Source organism: Chelon labrosus (genome assembly GCF_963514085.1).
Source record: "Chelon labrosus genome assembly, chromosome: 7".
Lineage (NCBI taxonomy): Eukaryota > Metazoa > Chordata > Actinopteri > Mugiliformes > Mugilidae > Chelon > Chelon labrosus.
In genome coordinates, this window is record NC_140343.1 from 20,909,156 (window position 1) to 20,929,448 (window position 20,293).

The window sequence follows — 20,293 nt, forward strand, 5'->3', positions numbered from 1 at the left end:
GTTTGTCTTCATTCCGGGCCGACCCCGCCCCTCATATGTCCCGCCTCCAATCTCAGACGTAGTGCACATTTTATGACACCGGTCAGTACGAACGGGCGGAGCTGAATCTGAGCCCATGACCCCTTGCCTCAGCGGGCTGCGGGGGGACGGATATCAATCGCACCGTGACACTACGTAATTTGTTTCCAAGCCTCGTGCCCCAGTCCGGGACCTGTCAATCAAGTCCATTTTGAACGTCTTGTTAATGCAGCAAAGCAGCTGAGGGACGAGAATAGCTTGAGAAGACACCGCAGGTAATTTAGAAATTTGTTGTCAAAACTGGCGTGGGACTCGCTGCGTGGGTGAACTCGCCGAGACGGTGCATCCCACTCGGTTTAGTGTCACGTCACAGAAGCCTGTTCATCGCTGCCTAGAGCTAGTTTAGCTTTGCCCAGCTAACGCTGTGTTAGTGTTAGTGTTAGCTGGTTAGCAAGCTAAGTAGTTAGCCTTGCTCGCTAAGGTAACGTGAACGCTATAGTATTATGAGCGTGATAATGCTGTGTCAGTGTGCGGTATTATCGGCTGCATCGGCTTATCATATATGTTGGGCTCAAACCACCGTTTCAAGGGTAACAGAATGTGCCTTTGCTAGCTTAAAAGCTCTCTGGTAACGTTTCATTTAACGCTGATGTGAAACATCTCCGGCTTTAAATAATCACGCTGCAGGTTTACCTGTCATAACAGTGTTGTTTTTGTAATCAACCACTATAATCACGCATATGATTGACTCGATTGACCCAGCTAAGGGTAAATGACTCTCTAAACTTAAATCTTTAGCATCTTTGTGTAACGTTCATTGCACCAGATAAAGCTAACCTAGCTGCTGTCCAGCTTTAGTTTATCAATGAAATACCTGTCTTTGAATTTGGGAGTGATTCAGTCCTATGTTTTGAACGTTGACTCTGGACTCATCTTGTACTTACATTCGTGTTATAATATTAATTGTTTATGCAGATTTATTCTGATCATGTCAGTTCACCATTGTTGAGTTGTTTGGTGATGTGGGTTTTTCTCTAAAAAAAAAATATTAAACTGCATTTCAGTTTAGTGTAATGGAAATGGGAAACAAGCTTGAAAAGCAGCATGCTTATCTGCACCCACACTTTATTATTATGTCATTGTCAAAAAGCTCCACCTTCCTTGGTACAACCTCCATTCATATTGGCATCATTGGCTCTTTCTAACCCCGCTGCAACTTCGTACGTGTGGCTTATACTCATACAGTTTATATTACATGCACATTCTTGTCTTTGCAGGTTGGCTGCGTTTGCAGCCAGGAGAGAAGAGGGGAAAGATGCCTTCTCCATCTTTTACCCTCGATGCTCAGCTGAGATTTCATGACAAATGGCTGAAGATAGACTTGCAGGTATGTCTAGTGATAAGCACAATAATATGAAACGTGTGAGCAAGAGGTTTTGTGCCAGTGGTGAGGTGAAAATATGCCTGTTCCCTACTGTCTGGGATTACCAGATAAATGCAACTGCACCTACTTCAGTGCTCCCAGCAGTTTTTGAATTTAAACATCAAAGCATCGGTGTGTTTCTTTCATCCATCTGCATGAACCGCATCAGTTGTCCGTTTAGAACTAGCTAACATAACCATCCCTTATTATACTACTAAAACATGCTCTGAGTGAAACTGATAATTCACTGTGGGGTCTACACCTGACACCATCACATGATCACATAACACATAACACATATCTGCAGCCATTCTTCTGCAGGCTGCATCAAGCCACAGGCACAGATGATTATTGTTTCGCCTGGGATGTGAAAAGAACTTTAGCCTTTAATAATACAGTAAGTTTGTAAAAAGTCTGTTTCATGAAAACAAGCTCATGTTGGTAGTAATTATGAAGTTTTTTTGTCAATCGATGATGAATCGGGAAAAGAATGGGAGACTCGCTCATGCTAAGAAAATAGGCTGTATAAGGAGCTGTCTGCTCTCACCTCCACAAATTGTAGCCTGTCTGGTCTCACTCTGGACTGAGTTTGCACCATCAAATGAGGACTTAAATAGTAGAGGGATGTTTACCCATCGTTAGAGCTGCCTCCAGGGCTGAAGGAAGGGCTGCTTCAGTGTTATGATTGTGTTCAGTCAGCGTTATCTGTGAGTGGACATGTTTTTGACGTTTAAGATAACAGTTCCTTGAAAAGCAAGAGTTGGCAGGTAAGTGTATCTCTTAGTAAAATCAAAACCGTGCATGAATTGTGTACCACTAACTGAATGATTTTGTTTTTAGCGCATGTATTCTTGTATCGGTTGAAACGCAGCAGCTATTCTTGTACTCTTGAGTTATGAAGACTGCATCCATGTGTCAACAAGAATTTCTCTATGCTTCAGATGTTTGTAAATTTAGAGAGGGATGAAATGCAGGCAAATGTCACACATCACACTGATCATTTAAATGAATAATAATTAGTTAATATCTGGTATTATTTTGTGTTGCTCTGTTAGTGTGAGAAGAAAAACAGAAATAGAAATCTGTCTGTGACATACTTGTACATAATTTACAAAGCAAACATAAAGCTGTGAATACACACTGAACCTTTTAAAGTCTGTGTGGTCTGTGCTGATCGTCTTTTTCTCCTCTGCTTTGGTAGCGAGCGTTCTCTCCCGAGGGACTGAGTGAGATGTGGAATGAAATGGTAAAAGATGAGGAGATAACATTCAGCGGAGAAGAATCGGCTCATCCAGGCAAGTGCTCTATGACGTTAGGCATTTGTTTCTGACGGATTTACACATAGCTGCCATCTGATAATGACATGCCATGTTTTTCCCACTGTCTAAGGAGGCTATTTGAGATTTTAACCTTGAACCTGAGACGCTAAATCCCATAATTTCTTTTGACTATTTTAGAAGATTGCACTGATTGTTTTGGAACTCAGAAGAAGGATGAGCCCAACGACAAAGAGAAGAAAGAAGAGGAGGAGACGTCAACATCTGTACATCACTCCATTATTGAGACATGGGACTGGGGGCGGCAGCCAGGTGAGAATGCTCCCTGAGTTATGTTAAAAGTTAGTGGGCTGCAATATATCCCACTCCGGCTACCAGACTGCTGATATTCTTCAGCCGTTGCGCTTGTTATTTTACACATGTCTGTTTCCAAGTAGGGTAATTAATACCATGGCGACACCAGATGGTTTCACAAGACCTAAATGCCGTCTAGATACACTGACCATTTCGACACAAGGCCAAGCTGCCTGTTTATCAATTTAACGTCTTGTCAGGCCCTGCTGATGGGAGCATGTTGTGCTGGCACGTGAGATGTGGAAACTTTGAAATGACAACTTGCAGTCTGCAGGTCTCGGTGGTTATTTTTACCCTGCAAAGTGTGGTCTTAGTTGGCATCGTAATGCGGGTCAGAGTGGGGTACAGTCTCTCACCCAAGTTGTGTTTACTGGCGGGACTGGACTGGGTGGGACAGTGTTATGGTGGCAGGAGATAAGCGCTGGGTTGGGGGATGGGTCTGCATTCCCAGTGAATAAAGGTTTTGCTAGTAGCTACTTGGCTGCTTCTCTCTTTATTTATTGACCAGACAGGAAATCACACTGATTGTACAGTGTGTGAAACTGGATCGCTACATGGATGAGTGCACTGCCGTTAATGCTTAAAGTTCAAACGGCATACTTCCTGCTTTTGTGTAGTCAGATGTCAGGAACACGTTGGTCTCAGCAGTTGCAATTCAAATCTGAGCTGTATTGAAATTAGGATGGTGACACATGACGGCTTTACTCTGATTCCAAGCAGTGGATGTGTTCTCCCTTCCTTTACTGCTCCATGTTAAATATTAAAAATAGAAAGGTTTGATCAACCCCTATGAATATGATATTTGCTTTTGAATAAGATACTTTTATTAGCCATGGCTAATGTTGAATGCAGAGTGGATGTCTGACTGGGATACATATCTGTTCTGACAGTCGAGCACAGCTGACTGTTGTGCGGCTCATACAACCTAAGGCCAGTCTGGCTTACATAAAGCTTAAGTGGATTTCAGACCTGCTATTTTGACCCATCATGGCTTCCCTGCAGCGCTGCTCTATAGGCACATAATAAAGCATTTTCCTTTGAACCAGATCAGAACAAAGGATCGGTTGTATGAAAGTCAGTAGGGGAAAATCTTTGAGTAATTTTATTCAAGCCTACAAGTAATAAGATTAAGTGTCACAGGACCCTTTGTTTAAACACCACCATTAGCGGAATGATAAATGTGCCTTTTCACACTGAATCTTCTGTACTTCCTGATGCAGCATGTAAATTCAAGTGGTAAATAGTAAAACATTAATGCCAAGTAGCAGCTTAAAATTATTCAAATGCAGCCGTAGGTTTTCAGAACGACAAATATGGTTTCACTGTGAAATGTTATTGTTTGTAAAGTGCTTTGCAGATCCAATGGGACTGTTCCCATTCTGATTTAAGATACAGTGTCCTCTAACAAAGTAAGATTTGCTGTTTATAATCTGCATGCAGATTTAAATGTCTTTCATTTTACCTCAAAAAGTGAAAAAACATAAAAAGATTATTTTTTTTAGTAATTCAGACTTAAGCGTTATTTATAGTGCACATTGACGGCGTACCTATGGCGTCGGGGGTTAGGCCGTCAAATGCATTTATACCTGTGTTCTGGTGTGTCCGTATTGTTGTGTAACGCCACTGAAACACAAGGCGCCGACTGGCCAGGTGCTGCCACTCTGCACTTCACACAATGGCAAGTAGAACTGAGCGGCTCATGTTGAAGTTGAAGTTAATAATGTGGATCAACAGTTAATTTCACTGACACCGGTGCTTATCTGGCCGCTAAGTCACGTGAACAAGTAATTGCATTTCGGACCAGTCACGGCCTTTATGGTCCCCATCGCCGCAACGCTTAGTTACGTCAGGTTTCGGCGCAGGGTCCAGAGCTACGCCATCAATGTGTTGCGGTACTATAAATTGCGCATTACTTGTTAAATTGCATTATTTTTAGGATGGTAATGTTGTGGTGTCCCTTTTCTTGTACACGTAGATGGGACTGAGTTGAGGGATTGTCTGCTGGTGCTGGTTGACGACCAGCAGAAGCTCTCAGTTCAGATGGCCAAAAGCACCTTGTCCGCCCAGCGCCTGCGCCAGCGCCTGGTCATCCTGGAGCGCTATCTCATCTCTCTCAGCCACAGCATGATGAAGGAGAAGTACAAGGTCCGCTGGAAGACGCCCCCCAGCCCACCACTACCTGCTGCTGACAATAAGAGGTAAGAAATAACGAAGTACAGGCAGGTATTGAAGATGAAGGATTACAATCAGCTGGGTACGTAGATGTGCAAGTTAGGTGAACTGCCGATTCAGACTCTGCTTCCTGGTGTTTTGATGGAGAAGTAGGCTTAAGCTTGTTCCATGCTATGTGAGAAGTATGAAATTTGTTCTTTGCTGGTCGTTTTGACGACCGTGTCCATTGGATCATGCCGTTCATTCAGCAGGCACCCACATGCAGTATGCTGATCTCTACCCAGGTGAGATTAGCGGCTGTGAGAACAAATTTTCGCTTCTCACAGAATATCTAACAGCCTTTATAGTTTATGAATATAGAGTATATGACATATGGATTTATCACCATGTGTTAATAATCCTTCTTTATGTAGCTGTGTTATCAGGAGAAACACAGGACAGTGTTTATTAATACAACTACTGTCTGACACTGAGGAGTCTGTCTGTGTGGGCGGTTTGTTGTGATTAAGTTTTGATGTCCCTGATGTGTAGAGTGTGTGAGCACAAACATGTGACCCTCTGTGGGTGCCCCATACATCCTGTCTGACTTAATAAACTGTCTGTGTAGAGGGAAATGTACAACATGACTGGAGAATGTTAACACAGGGGGATAATGATCCAAACCAGCACCTGACCACAAAACCAACAAGTAACATACAGTAGTGTAGTCAGTATGGCATAGAAACACAACTGCTGGGGTATTTTAATCTGAACTGATACTGAAATGTTGATACTTTGTGTTCCTCTGTGTTATTTCAGTCCTCGTCCAGCCAGCAAAAGTGTTGAAGGTCTCGCACGAGTGGGCTCCAGGGCAGCTCTCTCTTTTGCCTTTGCTTTTCTGCGTCGCGCCTGGAGGTCAGGTAAGAGAGTCTGATGACACCGACAGTGAAGAGGTTTTGTGCCCTTGTCGTGGTGATGATAGCTGCTGTCTTGGTAATGGATCTTTGCTTGACAGCTGTTGATGAATATGTTGCACCGTGTCACAAGCTGCTGAGAGTAAATATCACAACAAATTTCGCAATGCTGCGTTTGAGCATTAACTTGTAGTTGCTGTCAGATGAAGGATAGTAGGAGACGGGAGGATAAAGCCAAGGGCACATTCTTACTGCTTTTGGATAGGAATGTGTCCAACATAAATGACTTGTGATTTAGAGTCTTCAAGCTTTAATAATGTCACTGAAATAGAGAAGTCCTCCTTATAAGCGAATGACTTATGAATAACTATCATATGTGCTTATATCATTTTTATTTAAGGCTGTAATCTGTCATATTACTGCACTGTATACATCTGTAATTTCAAACTTCAGTCCCAAAAGCATTTATACATGCATGTACACAAGTCCTTCATGTAAGAATATATTATATACATTTACAAATGTATTTTAACATAATGTTGAGCAACAACACAATGTTATAGTTCTGTTAAATATTACAAGAAATATACACTGTTCAGCCATGACTGGTCATAATGTTATCATCTCGTTACCATCCCACTTGTCAGTCGGTGGGATATATTATGCAATAAGTGAATATTTTTTCAACTAAGCTGATGCGTTATAATCAGGACAAATGGACAATTGAACAGGATTTGACAACAGAGGCTTTGACAAGGGCCAGATTGTGATGGCTTGACGACTGGGTCAGAGCATCTCCAACACTGCAGCTCTTGTGAGGTTTGCCCTGTCTACGGTAGTCAGTATCTATCAAAAGTGGTCCAAGGAAGAAAGAGCAGTGAACTAGCGACAGGATCATGGGTGTCCAAGGCTCACTGATGCATGTGGGGAGCAAGGCTGATCCGTGTGGTCCGATCCAACAGACGGGCTACTGTAGCTCAAACTGCCAAAAGGTTATTACTGGTTCTGACAGGATGGTGTCAGAACAGACGGTGCATAACAGTTTTAGTTATGCACTGTTTTTGTTTTTGTATGGGGCTGGATAGCCACAGACCTGTCAGGTTGTCCATACTCACCCCAGTCCGTTCCCCAGAGCCCCTACAATGGGCAAGTGAGCATCAGAACTGGACCACAGAGCAATGGAAGAAGGTGGCCTGGACTAATGTGTTAAGCTTTCTTTTACACCACATGGATGGCCGGGTGTGTGTGTGTGCTGCTAACCTGGTGAACACAAGGCACCAAAATGCAAAGAACGCTCCTTTGTCGTTGCCCAGGGGTTTACGCTTATTCTGCGATAATGCTCAGATGGTGGCACATTTCAAAGCGACATCCAGACAAATGTCAGGACCCAGATTTTCCAGATGAACATTAGATTATAATGAGATCATCCAGTGTCATTCACTTCACTGGTTGGTGGTTTTAATGTTGTGGCTGATCGGTGTACAATTTAGAAACCATATTAATGACAAAGTCTGATTGTATTAGTAAATAGCGAAGTCTTCATTCATATTATTCATGATCAGCTTTGTGAACAGAGATGCTGTTTTCGTTGCGTGTACTGATGTGGGATTGAGAGCTGCCTGTCCAGGGGGACTGGGTGGGAACAAAGCGCAGGCCTCTTCTCTGTAGCTTTGCTGTAACATGAGCAGCGCACACACACAGACACAGATGCAGCTGAGCCTCTCATTCTTGTTCCTGCTGTATTCCTGGACCACACTAAACAGCAAAAGTCCTACAACATGTTCTTACACCTATCCCCTGCATCAAACCTTCAAACTAATCATATTAATCAAGGATCACATAATTAATCAATTTTGGAACAATAGTTTCCATTTCCTGAATGCTGTTGCTTAAGAGAGTCTGTTTTAGACTAGATTGTGATATCACTGTATGTGCTTTTAAATGCATACTGGCATTTTAGTGTTGGATTTAGAAAAACATTAGAATTTAAAAAAACTATAAATCCACCATATTTGCTATTGCTTGACTTGGCAAACTCTGCAGTCCATTTATTAAGCAGAATATGTTTGTGCTTTGGTGCAGGAGATGATGCTGATCTTTGCAGTGAGCTTCTCCAGGAGTCTCTGGATGCCCTGCGGGCGCTGCCTGAGGCCACACTGTTTGATGAAGGAACTGTATCATCAGTGTGGCTGGAGGTTGTTGAGAGGGCCACAAAGTTCCTCAGGTTTGTTATTAACCAATCAGTTCCAAGATGAAGTATCCATATACTGTATCAGATCCAGTGTGATTATTTGCTGCTTTTGCTTTTTTATAAACTGAATTTTTTGATGTTGCAAAATTCTGTGTGATTCTCATGTCTTGTCTCCTTTGGGTTCAGTGATGTACATGGGAGTGCCAGCACCAAAGGTAACATTCCTCTTCAGGACCAGCACCTCGCCCTGGCCATACTGCTGGAGCTGGCTGTACAGAGGGGCACTCTCAGGTAACCAGATATCCTTAACAGCTGCTCATTTGCTTATGCTGATGTCCTACTTCAGTTGAAATTTCCTGCTCACTTTGTCCTTTTGACATTGTGTCCTTCCAGTCAGCTGCTATCTGCTATTCTGCTACTGTTACGTCTATGGGAAAGCGGCACTAGAGAGATGGACAACGAACGGTCCACGCAAGGAACCAGCGCACCTCTGTTGCCCCTCCTGCAGCGCTTTCAGAACATACACAGCAGCAAGGAGGAGCCCACTCCTGAAGAGGAAACCGAGGTGAAAATTTCCTGTCCCGAACTAATATCCAAATAAATATGAGAAATGGAACAATGAAATAAAATTATCTGAAGACCGGACAATGACAGAAGAAGAGCCCACTACAAATTACACCAATAAAGCAATTGTACTTGATGTACAGATGTACTTGAGATGAGCGTGTTCATATCTATTACGCTTTCACAACAGTCAGGCGTGATATACAGCAGGTAGGCCCCATAGACCCCATGTACACCTGTGACACCAGTGTGAGGTAGTAGTAGACACTATCTGTAGTCCCCATCATTGAGCCACTATATTTTTTTGTTATGTCAAAGAAAGCAACCAGTAAAAGTTTCTGCAAAAGCATGACCAATCAAGCCGCTGCCTGAATGATGTTGCGCTTAAAGTACCATAATGAGGCCATGGTTGGGCATTGCTCAGGAGACACGACCTGTGTCGTGGCAGGTGGTCAGGAGTCACGTTTGCTACATGCTTACTGTGAAGTAGTTTGGATGAGTAATTCTCAAGCAAACTGAAAGTCACGGGCGCTGCACTGGTATTATCAAAAAAAGTCTATTGATGTGTGTGTTCGGGAAAGCACATCTCAAAATAGATCTGTGGTCCTTTTCCTGGTTGAAAATCAAGCTAATAAGTGCTATGTGGCTGATTTCTATTATTTCCAGATCCTCGCAGCACCCATGAGTCCAAATGAGAGTTTCCTGCGTTACCTGACCCTGCCTCAGGACAATGACCTGGCTATCGACCTTCGTCAAACAGCTGTGGTGATCATGGCTCACCTGGACCGCTTGGCTTCTCCCTGCAGCCCTCCACATTGCAACTCCCCCACGTCACACAAGGTGACAGCTACTTCTATTAGTCGTTAGTACTGAAGAGGTCTTATTCTTTTTATAGTTCATTAATGCTGCTCTCACCCTTAAATGTTACTCAGATTTGTTACTACATACAAATACAGACATCACCACTGTCAGATTTAAATGACTGACATAGTGTTTAACTCTATTTTATGTGTCTGTGAAGATTCTGTCATCCAGGTTATGGTATATCCAAGAAAAAAAATTAAACTCAGGCAACTGGACTTGAGTCTTACATTGTTTTATTTATTTTATGTCATTTTGTTAAAGAGAAACTTGCAAGCATTTCAAATTAAACTGAATCCCTGTCTGTTTGTGTTCCAGGGGACCCTGCAGGAAGTGATTGCCTGGGGCCTGCTGGGTTGGAAACTTTATGCCAATGTTAATGGCCCCATTCAGTGTAAATCCCTGTCAAATCTTGGGGTCTCACAAATTGTCTGTTCAGAAAAGGGCTTTCTCATCCTGTCCAGCACTGGTGCTGTTTACACACAGAACTACAAGAGCACGACCCTGGTCAGTTCTGTTGCACAGGTGTTTTCTGTTTATTTATATAACCTCTCTAAAATTATGCAAATACTTGATCCTTTCACTTTGACTCGTACTGCAGACTGAGTCTCTGATTTATTTTGTTGCAGGCTCCTATGCTCATCCACTCTCTGAGCTCCAGGAAGATTTTCAAGCTAGCAGCTCATCCTGATGGACAGCACTACTTGGCCCTGACATCGAATGGGGAAGTGTTCTCTTGGGGCTGCGGTGATGGTGGTCGCCTTGGACATGGAGACACCACGTAAGCAAATAAAGCAAACGCTAGCTAATGATTATTTATTGAAGAATGCTGCTTTGTCACTTAAAATTTAAGGCCATACAGAGGTTGTGGCACTTTCACTTCCACAAACATTAAAACGTTTTGGTATTTGGGACCATGGTTATGCTGGCCCACTTAATGTTGTGCTTGTACAGCATAGACAGCATCCACAGTTATCACCGATTACTCTTTAATCACGGATAAAGTGATCCAATCCTGGCAATTCATTTAAATAAATTCTGTGTTTTTGTTTATAAAATCTTAAGCATGCTTCAAAACGAGATGGTTGCTGAGAGGCTTCATGCTATCTGAAAGACTTGAAACAGTCAGTGAAGCTTTTCAGCATATTCTCTATCTTCTCTTTATTTCAGATACCTAGAAGAGCCTACAATGATTGCCGCCTTCAATGGGAAGCAGACAGGAAAGCATGTAGTACACATTGCTTGTGGGAGCACATACAGTGCTGCGATCACAGCTGACGGCGAGCTCTATACATGGGGGAGAGGGAACTACGGTCGTCTAGGCCACGGTGAGCTCATGCACTAACCTGGTCGACCCTCTCATCTTAAATGATAATATCCTGGTTTGTTGAAAACACGTTGTGTTCTAACTGGGTTTCTAGGCTCCAGCGAAGACCAGACTACTCCCATGCTAGTGACAGCACTGAAAGGAACGAAGGTGGTTGATGTGGCATGTGGAAGTGGTGATGCCCAGACGCTTGCTGTGACAGAAAATGGTAAGAATAAGATTTGTTTTTAGCTTGAACTGTTATCATCACCTAGACTTTTGTGTTACTGCTGCTTCATTCCCTTCTCTGTCTGTTTCCATAGGTCAAGTTTGGTCCTGGGGGGATGGAGATTATGGTAAATTGGGCAGAGGAGGCAGTGACGGCTGTAAGACGCCAAAACTTGTGGAAAAGCTGCAGGACCTGGACATAGTGAAAGTGTGTTGCGGCAGCCAGTTTTCAGTAGCACTCACCAAAGATGGCCAAGTCTACACCTGGGGGAAAGGAGACAACCAGCGGCTTGGTCATGGCACTGATGAGCACGTCCGCTACCCAAAGTTACTTGACAGTCTACAGGGTAAGTTGACTAAATAGATTATAGATTGATTCAGAAGCTTTCAAAAATACAAACACTTAACTTGGTGTATGTTGTTTTTTCCATCAGGCAAAAAGGTTGTGGACATTGCTGTGGGATCTACACATTGCCTGGCCCTCACTGACGATGGGGAGGTGCACAGTTGGGGCAGCAATGATAAACTACAACACTTTGATACACTATTTTCCAACAAGAAGCAGCCTAAGGCACTTCCAGGACTCAACTCAAAACACATAGTGGGGATCTCCTGTGGCCCAGGACAGGTGAGATACATAACATACTGATTTCAATATACTTGTGATGTTAGCAGACAGATTCTAGATCTTTAGCATTTGTTTTCAGAGCTTCGCCTGGTCCTCCTGCTCAGAGTGGTCTGTTGGGCAGCGTGTGCCCTTTGTGGTGGATGTTTGCCCCATGACCTTCGAGCAGCTGGACCTGCTCCTGCGGCAGGTCAGTGAGGGCATGGACGGCAGCTCAGATTGGCCTCCCCCACAGGAGAAGGAGTGTATGGTAGTCGCTACACTCAACCTCCTCAGGCTCCAGGTAGGCAACAGTCTATGAATAGATGATGCTTTGTTTTTCTCAGATGTAACTTTCAGGCATCTCAGCCATCCCTGCAGTCATAAACCTCCCCCTTTTTTTTTCAGCTCCATGCAGCCATCAGTAACCAGGTGGATCCGGAGGAGCTTGGACTGGGGCTTGGCAGCGTGTTACTTAACAATCTGAAACAAACTGTGGTAGTGCTAGCAAGCAATGCTGGAGTCCTCAATACAGTGCAAGCAGCTGCCCAGGCTGTCCTTCAGAGTGGCTGGTCAGTGCTGCTGCCCACAGCTGAGGAAAGAGCGAGGGCACTATCATCACTTCTGCCTAATGCTGGTGAGTGCAAACCACATCATCTGCTAACACTGATTCAACAAAATAATTACACTAATTAGTCATTAACAGATCTCATTTCAATAGAACTGACATCGTGGTTGAGACTGATGAGTCTTGAGATTTTAATTGCCTTTTTTCACAGCTTCAGGAAATGAAATGAGTGTGAGTCCTGGGCGACGCTTCATGATTGACCTGTTGGTCAGCAGCTTAATGGCTGATGGAGGGTTGGAGTCTGCACTGAATGCAGCCATCACTGCAGAGATACAGGTCAGTGTGTTAGGTTTGACCATCTGCTGTCCTGTCACGCATGATGTATTCATAGCTACTATGTTTTGTTATTTATGTAAAAAAAAAAAAAAAAAAAGGTAAAAATTTGTCTTTGCACAATTTGTCTTGAGCATAAAACCTTTGAATGAAACAAACTGAATCCTCTTGAATGATTGTACTATTGAACTTTGCTAATGCAGCATGATAGTCAGTAAAGGTTTAAACCCTCTACATCCATATCTCTAAATTCCTGCATAAAAACCCTCAAATGGGATAATTGAGTTATTTCTTTTCCTTACAGGATATTGAAGCCAAGAAGGAGGCTCAGAAAGAGAAGGAGATAGATGAGCAGGAGGCTAATGCCTCCACCATGCACCGATGTCGCACCATGCTGGACAAAGACCTCATCAACACGGGCATCTACGAGTCAGCAGGGAAACAAAGCCTGCCTCTGGTGCAGCTTGTACAGCAGCTTTTGAGGTACCTCCACTTAACACCAGTCATCCTACTCCTAATTAACTAATGCAGCATAACCCCGTGCTGTCAACAAGCTGATTTACGTGTTGGACTTTTACAGGAACATCGCCTCTCAGACAATCGCAAGGTTGAAAGATGTTGCTCGTCGCATCTCCAACTATTTAGAGGCAGAGCATGTCAGCAAGGAGCGCTCTGCATCTTTGGACCTGCTTCTGCGCTTCCAGAGGCTACTGGTTAGCAAATTATACCTGGGTGTCAGTGGCACAGAGAATGTCAATGGATACAGTAAGTTACTTAGTTCAGCTCAAATATTTCATAACAAAATCATCAAATTTGAAGACGAGCTCTGAACAAGCAGCATTGATTTCTCTTTTTTTTTTACAGATCCTGAGCTTTTGGGTGTTGGCTCCTTGTTAAAAAAGTACATTGCTTTGCTGTGTACTCATATCGGGGACATCCTCCCAGTGGCAACAAGTATTGCCTCTACTGGTCGCCGACACTTTGCTGAAGTCTCTCGTGTTATTGAAGGAGATCTAACTGGTAAATTCAGTTCCTCAAACTTGCATGTACTGCATGGATTGCAAACATACTTTAAAGGATCTTGTGGGACAGTTACGAATGCCTGTTTCTTCTTTCATAGGCGTTCTTCTGCCTGAGTTGGTGGTGTCCATCGTCCTCCTCCTCACCATTGATGCTGGTCTGATGCAGGAGACCGGTTCTATCCCTCTCCTGGCTGGACTTCTAGAGCACTTGGATCGTTTCAATCACCTTGCGCCAGGTCATGAGAGGGATGAAAATGAGGATCTGGCTTGGCCAGGCATTATGGGTAAAATACCATCTGTATCTCTCATGTCACTGAAGCGTATTTATTAGAAACAAGCTCTAAATGTGACAGTGAAGATTAGATGTTACTCACTGCATTGTAATGTACAATGTAACTAGCGTATCTTCTGCTGTGGCAGGGTCCTTCTTCACAGGGCAAAGTTCCAAAAACAACGAGGAGGTTTCCCTCATCCGCAAGGCTGACCTGGAGAATCACAACAAAGATGGTGGCTTCTGGACAGTGATAGATGGAAAAGTCTATGACATCAAAGACTTCCAGGCTCAGTCGCAATCACTAACAGGAAACAGTATCTTGGGTAAGTTGGAATTAATAAGAACATTTTTCTCTGAGTGCTGCAAATTCTTCAGGAAGTACACAATAATTACATCTAATGTCTGATCTTAAGTTATTATTCCAATGTTCTTTGAGGTAATAAAATGTCTCTTTTTACAGCCCAGTTTGCAGGAGAAGACCCTGTGGTTGCCTTGGAAGCTGCCCTTCAGTTTGAGGACACCAGGGAGTCAATGCAGGCCTTCTGTGTCGGTCAATATATGGAGGTACCAGCATTGTACATTTTATAAAAATATCTTACTTTATAATTAGTTCTGATCTTTAATGTTGTGATGTGTTTTTTTTTTTCCCCATTTACAGCCTAATCAAGAGACTGTCACAACTCCAGACCTCAGCAGTCTGTCCTCCCCTCTTATTGACACTGAGAGAAATTTGGGGCTGCTGCTCGGTCTTCACGCCTCTTACCTGGCCAAAAGCTCCCCTCTATCCCCCATGGAGATAGAATGTGCCAGTGGGTTAAATGATTTTAAGCAAAATCCAAGAGTACAGTTTCGGATTGGGTTTAATTTTAACTGTAATGTTTGATCTCTTTGCACAGAATGGCTCCAGTCCTCTATATTTTCTGGGGGCCTGCAGACCAGTCAGATACACTACAACTACAATGAAGAAAAGGATGAAGACCACTGCAGCTCTCTAGGTACAACCACTCCAGATAAGGCCAAACTTTACTCCCGCAGAATAACCCTCAGCGACCACGCACAGCCCTTCCTGCAGGCCATTGCTGACAACAACACTCAGGACCATACTGTGAAGGTACAAACGTAAAAAAAAAAAACGAAATAACTGAGGGGGCTAGTGCACAGTGGGCCTGAAGCTGAAAGATGATTCTTTGTTTATTCTGCTTTTTCTTTGTGGACTTTTTAGGACTTCTTATGCCAAATAGAGCGTTGCTGTAAGCAGTACCATCTTATTACACCCATCACCTTCCCGCTGGAACACCCTGTGGAGGAAGTTGGCCGCTTGCTGCTCTGCTGCCTGCTCAAACATCAAGACCTCGGTAACCTAGCAACTAGACTTAGATTAGCTGTTTGAGGGGGAATCACTGGCTTATTTTGGCTCATGTTGTTATTTCCTTTTTGTATTCTCAGACTCTTAAAGAGATTTATTATACACAAAAGCAAATCATCACATGTTCATGTAACGCAGTTTAATGTAAAACCTTTTCCTCTTACAGGTCACATTGCTCTGTCACTTGTCAGTCAATGTGCCTTGGGTGTGGACCAAGGGAAACAGAGGTCCCTCCCTAAACCTGTGATTGACGTGTGCCGCATGGTCTACCAGGCAAAGTGTTCTTTAATCAAGGTAGGATTTCCTCACGTAGCGCATACACTAAAATATACAGGCAATACTCCCCAGTGGAGAATATTGTACAGTTGATGTTGATACAAAGCCCTGCGATAGACTGGTAACTTGTCCAGGGTTTGCCCCGCCTTTCGCGGGATATGCTCCAGCAGACCCTGCGACACTTCACAAGAATAAGCGGTTACAGAAGATGAATGAATGTTGATACAAAAGGTAAAAACAAGGAAGAATGGGGTTGTTAATTGTGTGTTTATTTTTTTGCATTTATCTTAGACCCATCAAGAACAAGGGCGCTCTTATAAGGAGGTGTGTGCCCCTGTTATTGAGCGTCTGCGCTTTCTGTTTAATGAGTTGCGTCCAGCTGTAAGCAACGACCTATCTATAGTGTCTAAACTGAAGCTGCTGAGCTCTCAGCCTCGTTGGAGGAGGATCACCCAAAAACTCATCAGGGACCGCAGGAAAAAAAGAGGTGGGACATTTAAATCCTATTGCAGAGTCACAGGTTTTCATTTTCTTGTGTATCCCCTGTTCCTGATCTTAAAGGTATTCTTTATTTTAGTGCCTAAAAAGTCTGAGTCTGCTGACATAGAAGAGCCAAAGCTGGAGAATGAAGGGACCAATGAAGAAGAACTTAACGTGCACATCAGCCCCACACCTGCTGATAGGAAATCACCCACTGGCAAGACGACTAAGGTAGTTTACCGAGACTTAATTATTGGAGGTTTTTATAAAATAGCCTTTTTGTTTTGACTTCCACATATTGTTTTGCAATTCCAAAATGATTAAATCACATCCAAATTATATTGAGCTATTTTGAGACTCTGTAACAACAAATATTCTTAAAGGTGAAGATGTTAGCTCAGATGCATGTTTTGATTACGTTTGTATATTAACGAATTGTTACATTACACTTGGAGTGTAGTTGAAATATTTGTTACTTTGCAGCACAGTGTCCATCTCTGCATGGCTTGATATTCTGTTGTTTTGTTACTTTGCAGCAAGACAAGTGGCAGCCCATTCTAAACACTGTGACCAATGTCCAGAAGTACCGGTGGCTGAAACACAGTGTTCAGGGTGTCTTTTCTCAGTCCAGCCTTATGGCTACCATAGTGGAATTTGCACTAAAAGAGGAACCACTGGATGTGGAGAAAATGAGGAAGTGTCTTCTTAAGCAGGTGGGAGTCGGTGTGCTTATGTCTAAAACCAGAAAAGGCTAAAGCATAGCGGACATGTTGAGCAATTTGTGTGGAGTTGACCAGTGTTTACTCTGTTTCATCTTAGCTGGAGCGGGCTGAGGTAAGGCTAGAGGGCATCGACACCATGCTGAAGTTGGCCTCCAAAAGCTTCCTGCTTCCATCGGTGCAGTATGCGATGCTCTGCGGCTGGCAAAGGGTCATACCTGAAGGGACCAACATTGGGTAGGTCACCAGTTTTAAATTTATGTTAAAATCTATCAGTACATATCTTTGGATTATATTATGCGTTTGGATTATCATTATGTAGATATCGTGCAAGCAGGACAAAAAAAATAATTGGCCATGTTGTGGTTAATAGTTGGGTATCAAACCTTCTAATGTATCAAGTCTCCTCCTCAGAGAGCCCTTGTCTGACTGCCTGAAGGATGTAGATCTGATCCCTCCGTTCAACCGCATGCTTTTGGAGGTGACCTTTGGAAAGTTGTATTCCTGGGCCATCCATAACGTTCGCAACATCCTACTTGAGGCCAGCGCCCGCTTCAAAGAGCTAGGTGAGTGGTGTCAATACATAAATGGTTGATCTCATCAAGCTAAACTGCTACTTGTGTATAATATACTTTGTCAACCCGTTCCAAACTAACTTACAGTCCACCTTTTGTTGTACCCAGGTGTACAGCCTGTGCCCTTGCAGACAATCACCAATGAAAACCCAGCGGGACCAAGCCTTGGCACCATTCCACAGGCCCGCTTCCTTTTGGCCATGGTACACATGCTGTCCCTGAAACATGGCTCTAACAGCCTCAGCCTGTTGCTAAATTCTGGCATATTGGCCCTCACACAGAGTATACTCAGGCTCATAGGTGAGTACATCCCAGTCAATGCAGGCTATTCAGCCGCTGAATGCATTGTTTGCATAATAAAAAATGGAAATGTTTGATGTCTCTATATGTTGTTTCCAGGACCCAGCACAGACAGCAGTGAGGAGGACCTCAGTTTATGTGCACATGGAGGCTCAGCCACAGTACTGGAGGAGTCCAGAAAGGAGGCAGCCCCTGCTCCTCTACCTGCCTCTGGACCAGAGCTGGCTGCGATGATGAAGATAGGCACCAGGGTCATGAGGGGAGTTGACTGGAAATGGGGAGATCAGGTACCGGAGTCAATTTTAAACTAGCCTTAGCAGTGCAAAAAGCCTAATGTTTAGTATTAAACCTTGTGCATGCTTTGTCCAGGACGGTCCAGCACCAGGTCTTGGCAGAGTCATAGGGGAGCTGGGTGAGGATGGTTGGATCAGAGTTCAGTGGGACACGAGCAGCACCAACTCTTACAGGATGGGTAAAGAGGGAAAATATGACCTTAAACTTGCAGAGCCACCTCCAGCTGCCCAGCCCCCCACTGAGGACTCAGATACAGAGGATGACACGGGTCAGTTTGTTGCAGCCTCAGTGGAGATCACTACAGTTACAAAATGTGAGGATCAAACCTCGACCTTTTACCTTCTCTTCTCTTTTTTTTACAGAAGGTGAGCTGATGGAAAAGAGCAGCCATCCAACAGCTATGTTGCTAACCAGCACAGTCAACCTGCTGAAGACTCTGTCTCTGTCAGCTGGGATCTATGCAGAGGTGCTGCAGACAGACGCAACACGAACCCTGTGTGGTCTACTGAGGATGCTTGTGGAAAGTGGAGCTAATGACAAGTCAGGTAACTGAAGAGCCGTGTTTACAAATGGCAGCGTTTTGGAGGATATTTTAGTGCGTTGAATCTTACATTTGACCCTTCTTTGTTGTCAGGCTGTCACTCCCATAGGTTGGTGTCTCGGGAGCAGCACAGGAGCTGGTGTACCCTGGGCTTCATACGCAGCATTGCTCTAATGCCGCAGATGTGCAGCACCCTTAGCACCTCTGCATGGATTGGCCTGCTAATCCGAATTGTTGAGGGGCACCAGTCTTTCAATGCCATTACACTACAGAGACAGGTTGGTTACATAATTTGCAAGACATGCTTCTTGTGCTGTTTGTCATACCATTTGTAGTTCTAGAAAATGTTTTGAAAAGTAGTTATAGTATCCTCACATAAAAATTATAGTTATTTGTCATGGCGTAAATGATAAGTCTCCAACTCTCCAAATGCAAATGTGTGTGTATGGAGTTGTTTTCCAAATCCCAAATCAGTTCTAAAACTCTTAAACACGACAGTAGATTGTCTACTACTGCCCTGGGGCTATATTGATAACAGTGTGCATCCTGTGTGTTTCCAGATTCTAGCACTACGTCTCCTGCAGGCTGTCCTGCCTTCATGGGACAAGACGGAGCGCTCTCAGGACATGAAGTTCCTTGTGGAGAAGTTATTCAACTTCTTGGGAAGCCTTCTGAGCACCTGCTCATCAGACCTGCCACTTCTTAGAGGTACCATTATACATCAGGCTTGAACTGAAAAATCTCATGTTTTCTTTGTAGTATGTATTTTTAAATGGTTACTTTACCCCACAGAAGGTTCCCTGCGAAGGAGGAAGTCCCGCCCCCAGGCGTCTCTTACAGCCACTCACAGCAGCACGCTGGCAGAGGAGATTGTGTCTGTCCTACGTACTCTGCATTCACTTAGCCAGTGGAACAGTCTGATAAATGATTACATCAACACTCAACTGAGCTCCATTGGAGATGTTATGGCAGGCTGCCAGTCTGAAGCTGTAAGTTTTATTGTAGTGTTATTGATTCAGTAACTGTGCGGCTAACTTCATTGATAAAACCAGTTCCTTCATATGGGTCAGTGTAAATGTTCATTATCCCTGTTGTCATTCATTCCAGTGTTTCTTGGAGGAGTATTTTCCTGACTCTGAGGGTCCCAGAGTGGGCAGCCTGATGGCAGTGATGGCAGTGATTGGTGGGATTGATGGGCGTCTCAGGCTGGGGGGCCAGGTCATTCATGAGGAGTACGGAGAAGGAACGGTCACACGCATCACCCCCAAAGGACGCATCACTGTCCAGTTTCATGATATGAGGACCTGTAGAGTTTGCTTGCTAAGCCATCTCAAACCAGTAAGGAAATTTATGCCTCGGGTGTACATACACATTGTGAATTGGCTCTCTGTTATTAAAAAACTGACTTTGTTTAATGGTTATTTTCCTTAGATGCCTGCAGTGTCCTTCAGTGTACAGAACCTGCCCTTCACTGAGCCCATGTTGGCAGTATGGGCCCAACTGGTTAGCCTGGCCGGAAGCAAACTGGAGAAACAACGCATGAAGAAGTCTCTTAGCCGAGGGCTTACAGGTACAGCAGACAAAATTTATTTATTTATTTAACAAGATACAAACTGAAAAAAAATCCTTTATTTTGAGTAATAACAGTACATGT

At 43.7% G+C, this 20,293-nt stretch overlaps 1 protein-coding gene across 3 annotated transcripts in view; it reads left to right on the forward strand.

Moving 5' to 3' along the window:
* Window positions 1-72: 72 nt before the first annotated feature.
* Window positions 73-20,293, forward strand: part of herc2 (HECT and RLD domain containing E3 ubiquitin protein ligase 2) — a 41,065-nt gene continuing 20,844 nt past the window's right edge. Inside the window, exons 1-43 of one of the 3 annotated variants that reach the window (XM_084548185.1) lie at window positions 73-293; window positions 1,296-1,405; window positions 2,643-2,736; window positions 2,899-3,030; window positions 5,048-5,270; window positions 6,043-6,143; window positions 8,220-8,361; window positions 8,515-8,619; window positions 8,722-8,893; window positions 9,559-9,732; window positions 10,072-10,278; window positions 10,383-10,534; window positions 10,924-11,081; window positions 11,175-11,288; window positions 11,383-11,634; window positions 11,722-11,915; window positions 11,995-12,195; window positions 12,300-12,528; window positions 12,671-12,795; window positions 13,097-13,275; window positions 13,373-13,557; window positions 13,657-13,812; window positions 13,913-14,098; window positions 14,235-14,411; window positions 14,549-14,652; window positions 14,747-14,897; window positions 14,985-15,199; window positions 15,311-15,443; window positions 15,621-15,748; window positions 16,022-16,217; window positions 16,308-16,441; window positions 16,747-16,923; window positions 17,030-17,166; window positions 17,344-17,495; window positions 17,613-17,804; window positions 17,904-18,091; window positions 18,174-18,366; window positions 18,461-18,643; window positions 18,733-18,917; window positions 19,200-19,347; window positions 19,432-19,628; window positions 19,747-19,977; window positions 20,071-20,209. In XM_084548185.1, the coding sequence (XP_084404311.1) occupies window positions 1,334-1,405; window positions 2,643-2,736; window positions 2,899-3,030; window positions 5,048-5,270; window positions 6,043-6,143; window positions 8,220-8,361; window positions 8,515-8,619; window positions 8,722-8,893; window positions 9,559-9,732; window positions 10,072-10,278; window positions 10,383-10,534; window positions 10,924-11,081; window positions 11,175-11,288; window positions 11,383-11,634; window positions 11,722-11,915; window positions 11,995-12,195; window positions 12,300-12,528; window positions 12,671-12,795; window positions 13,097-13,275; window positions 13,373-13,557; window positions 13,657-13,812; window positions 13,913-14,098; window positions 14,235-14,411; window positions 14,549-14,652; window positions 14,747-14,897; window positions 14,985-15,199; window positions 15,311-15,443; window positions 15,621-15,748; window positions 16,022-16,217; window positions 16,308-16,441; window positions 16,747-16,923; window positions 17,030-17,166; window positions 17,344-17,495; window positions 17,613-17,804; window positions 17,904-18,091; window positions 18,174-18,366; window positions 18,461-18,643; window positions 18,733-18,917; window positions 19,200-19,347; window positions 19,432-19,628; window positions 19,747-19,977; window positions 20,071-20,209 (6,913 nt within the window). In that variant the 5' untranslated portion in view covers window positions 73-293; window positions 1,296-1,333. The remainder of the gene's footprint in view (window positions 294-1,295; window positions 1,406-2,642; window positions 2,737-2,898; window positions 3,031-5,047; window positions 5,271-6,042; window positions 6,144-8,219; window positions 8,362-8,514; window positions 8,620-8,721; window positions 8,894-9,558; window positions 9,733-10,071; window positions 10,279-10,382; window positions 10,535-10,923; window positions 11,082-11,174; window positions 11,289-11,382; window positions 11,635-11,721; window positions 11,916-11,994; window positions 12,196-12,299; window positions 12,529-12,670; window positions 12,796-13,096; window positions 13,276-13,372; window positions 13,558-13,656; window positions 13,813-13,912; window positions 14,099-14,234; window positions 14,412-14,548; window positions 14,653-14,746; window positions 14,898-14,984; window positions 15,200-15,310; window positions 15,444-15,620; window positions 15,749-16,021; window positions 16,218-16,307; window positions 16,442-16,746; window positions 16,924-17,029; window positions 17,167-17,343; window positions 17,496-17,612; window positions 17,805-17,903; window positions 18,092-18,173; window positions 18,367-18,460; window positions 18,644-18,732; window positions 18,918-19,199; window positions 19,348-19,431; window positions 19,629-19,746; window positions 19,978-20,070; window positions 20,210-20,293) is intronic. The other 2 variants (XM_084548186.1, XM_084548187.1) reach the window with 2 other exon arrangements.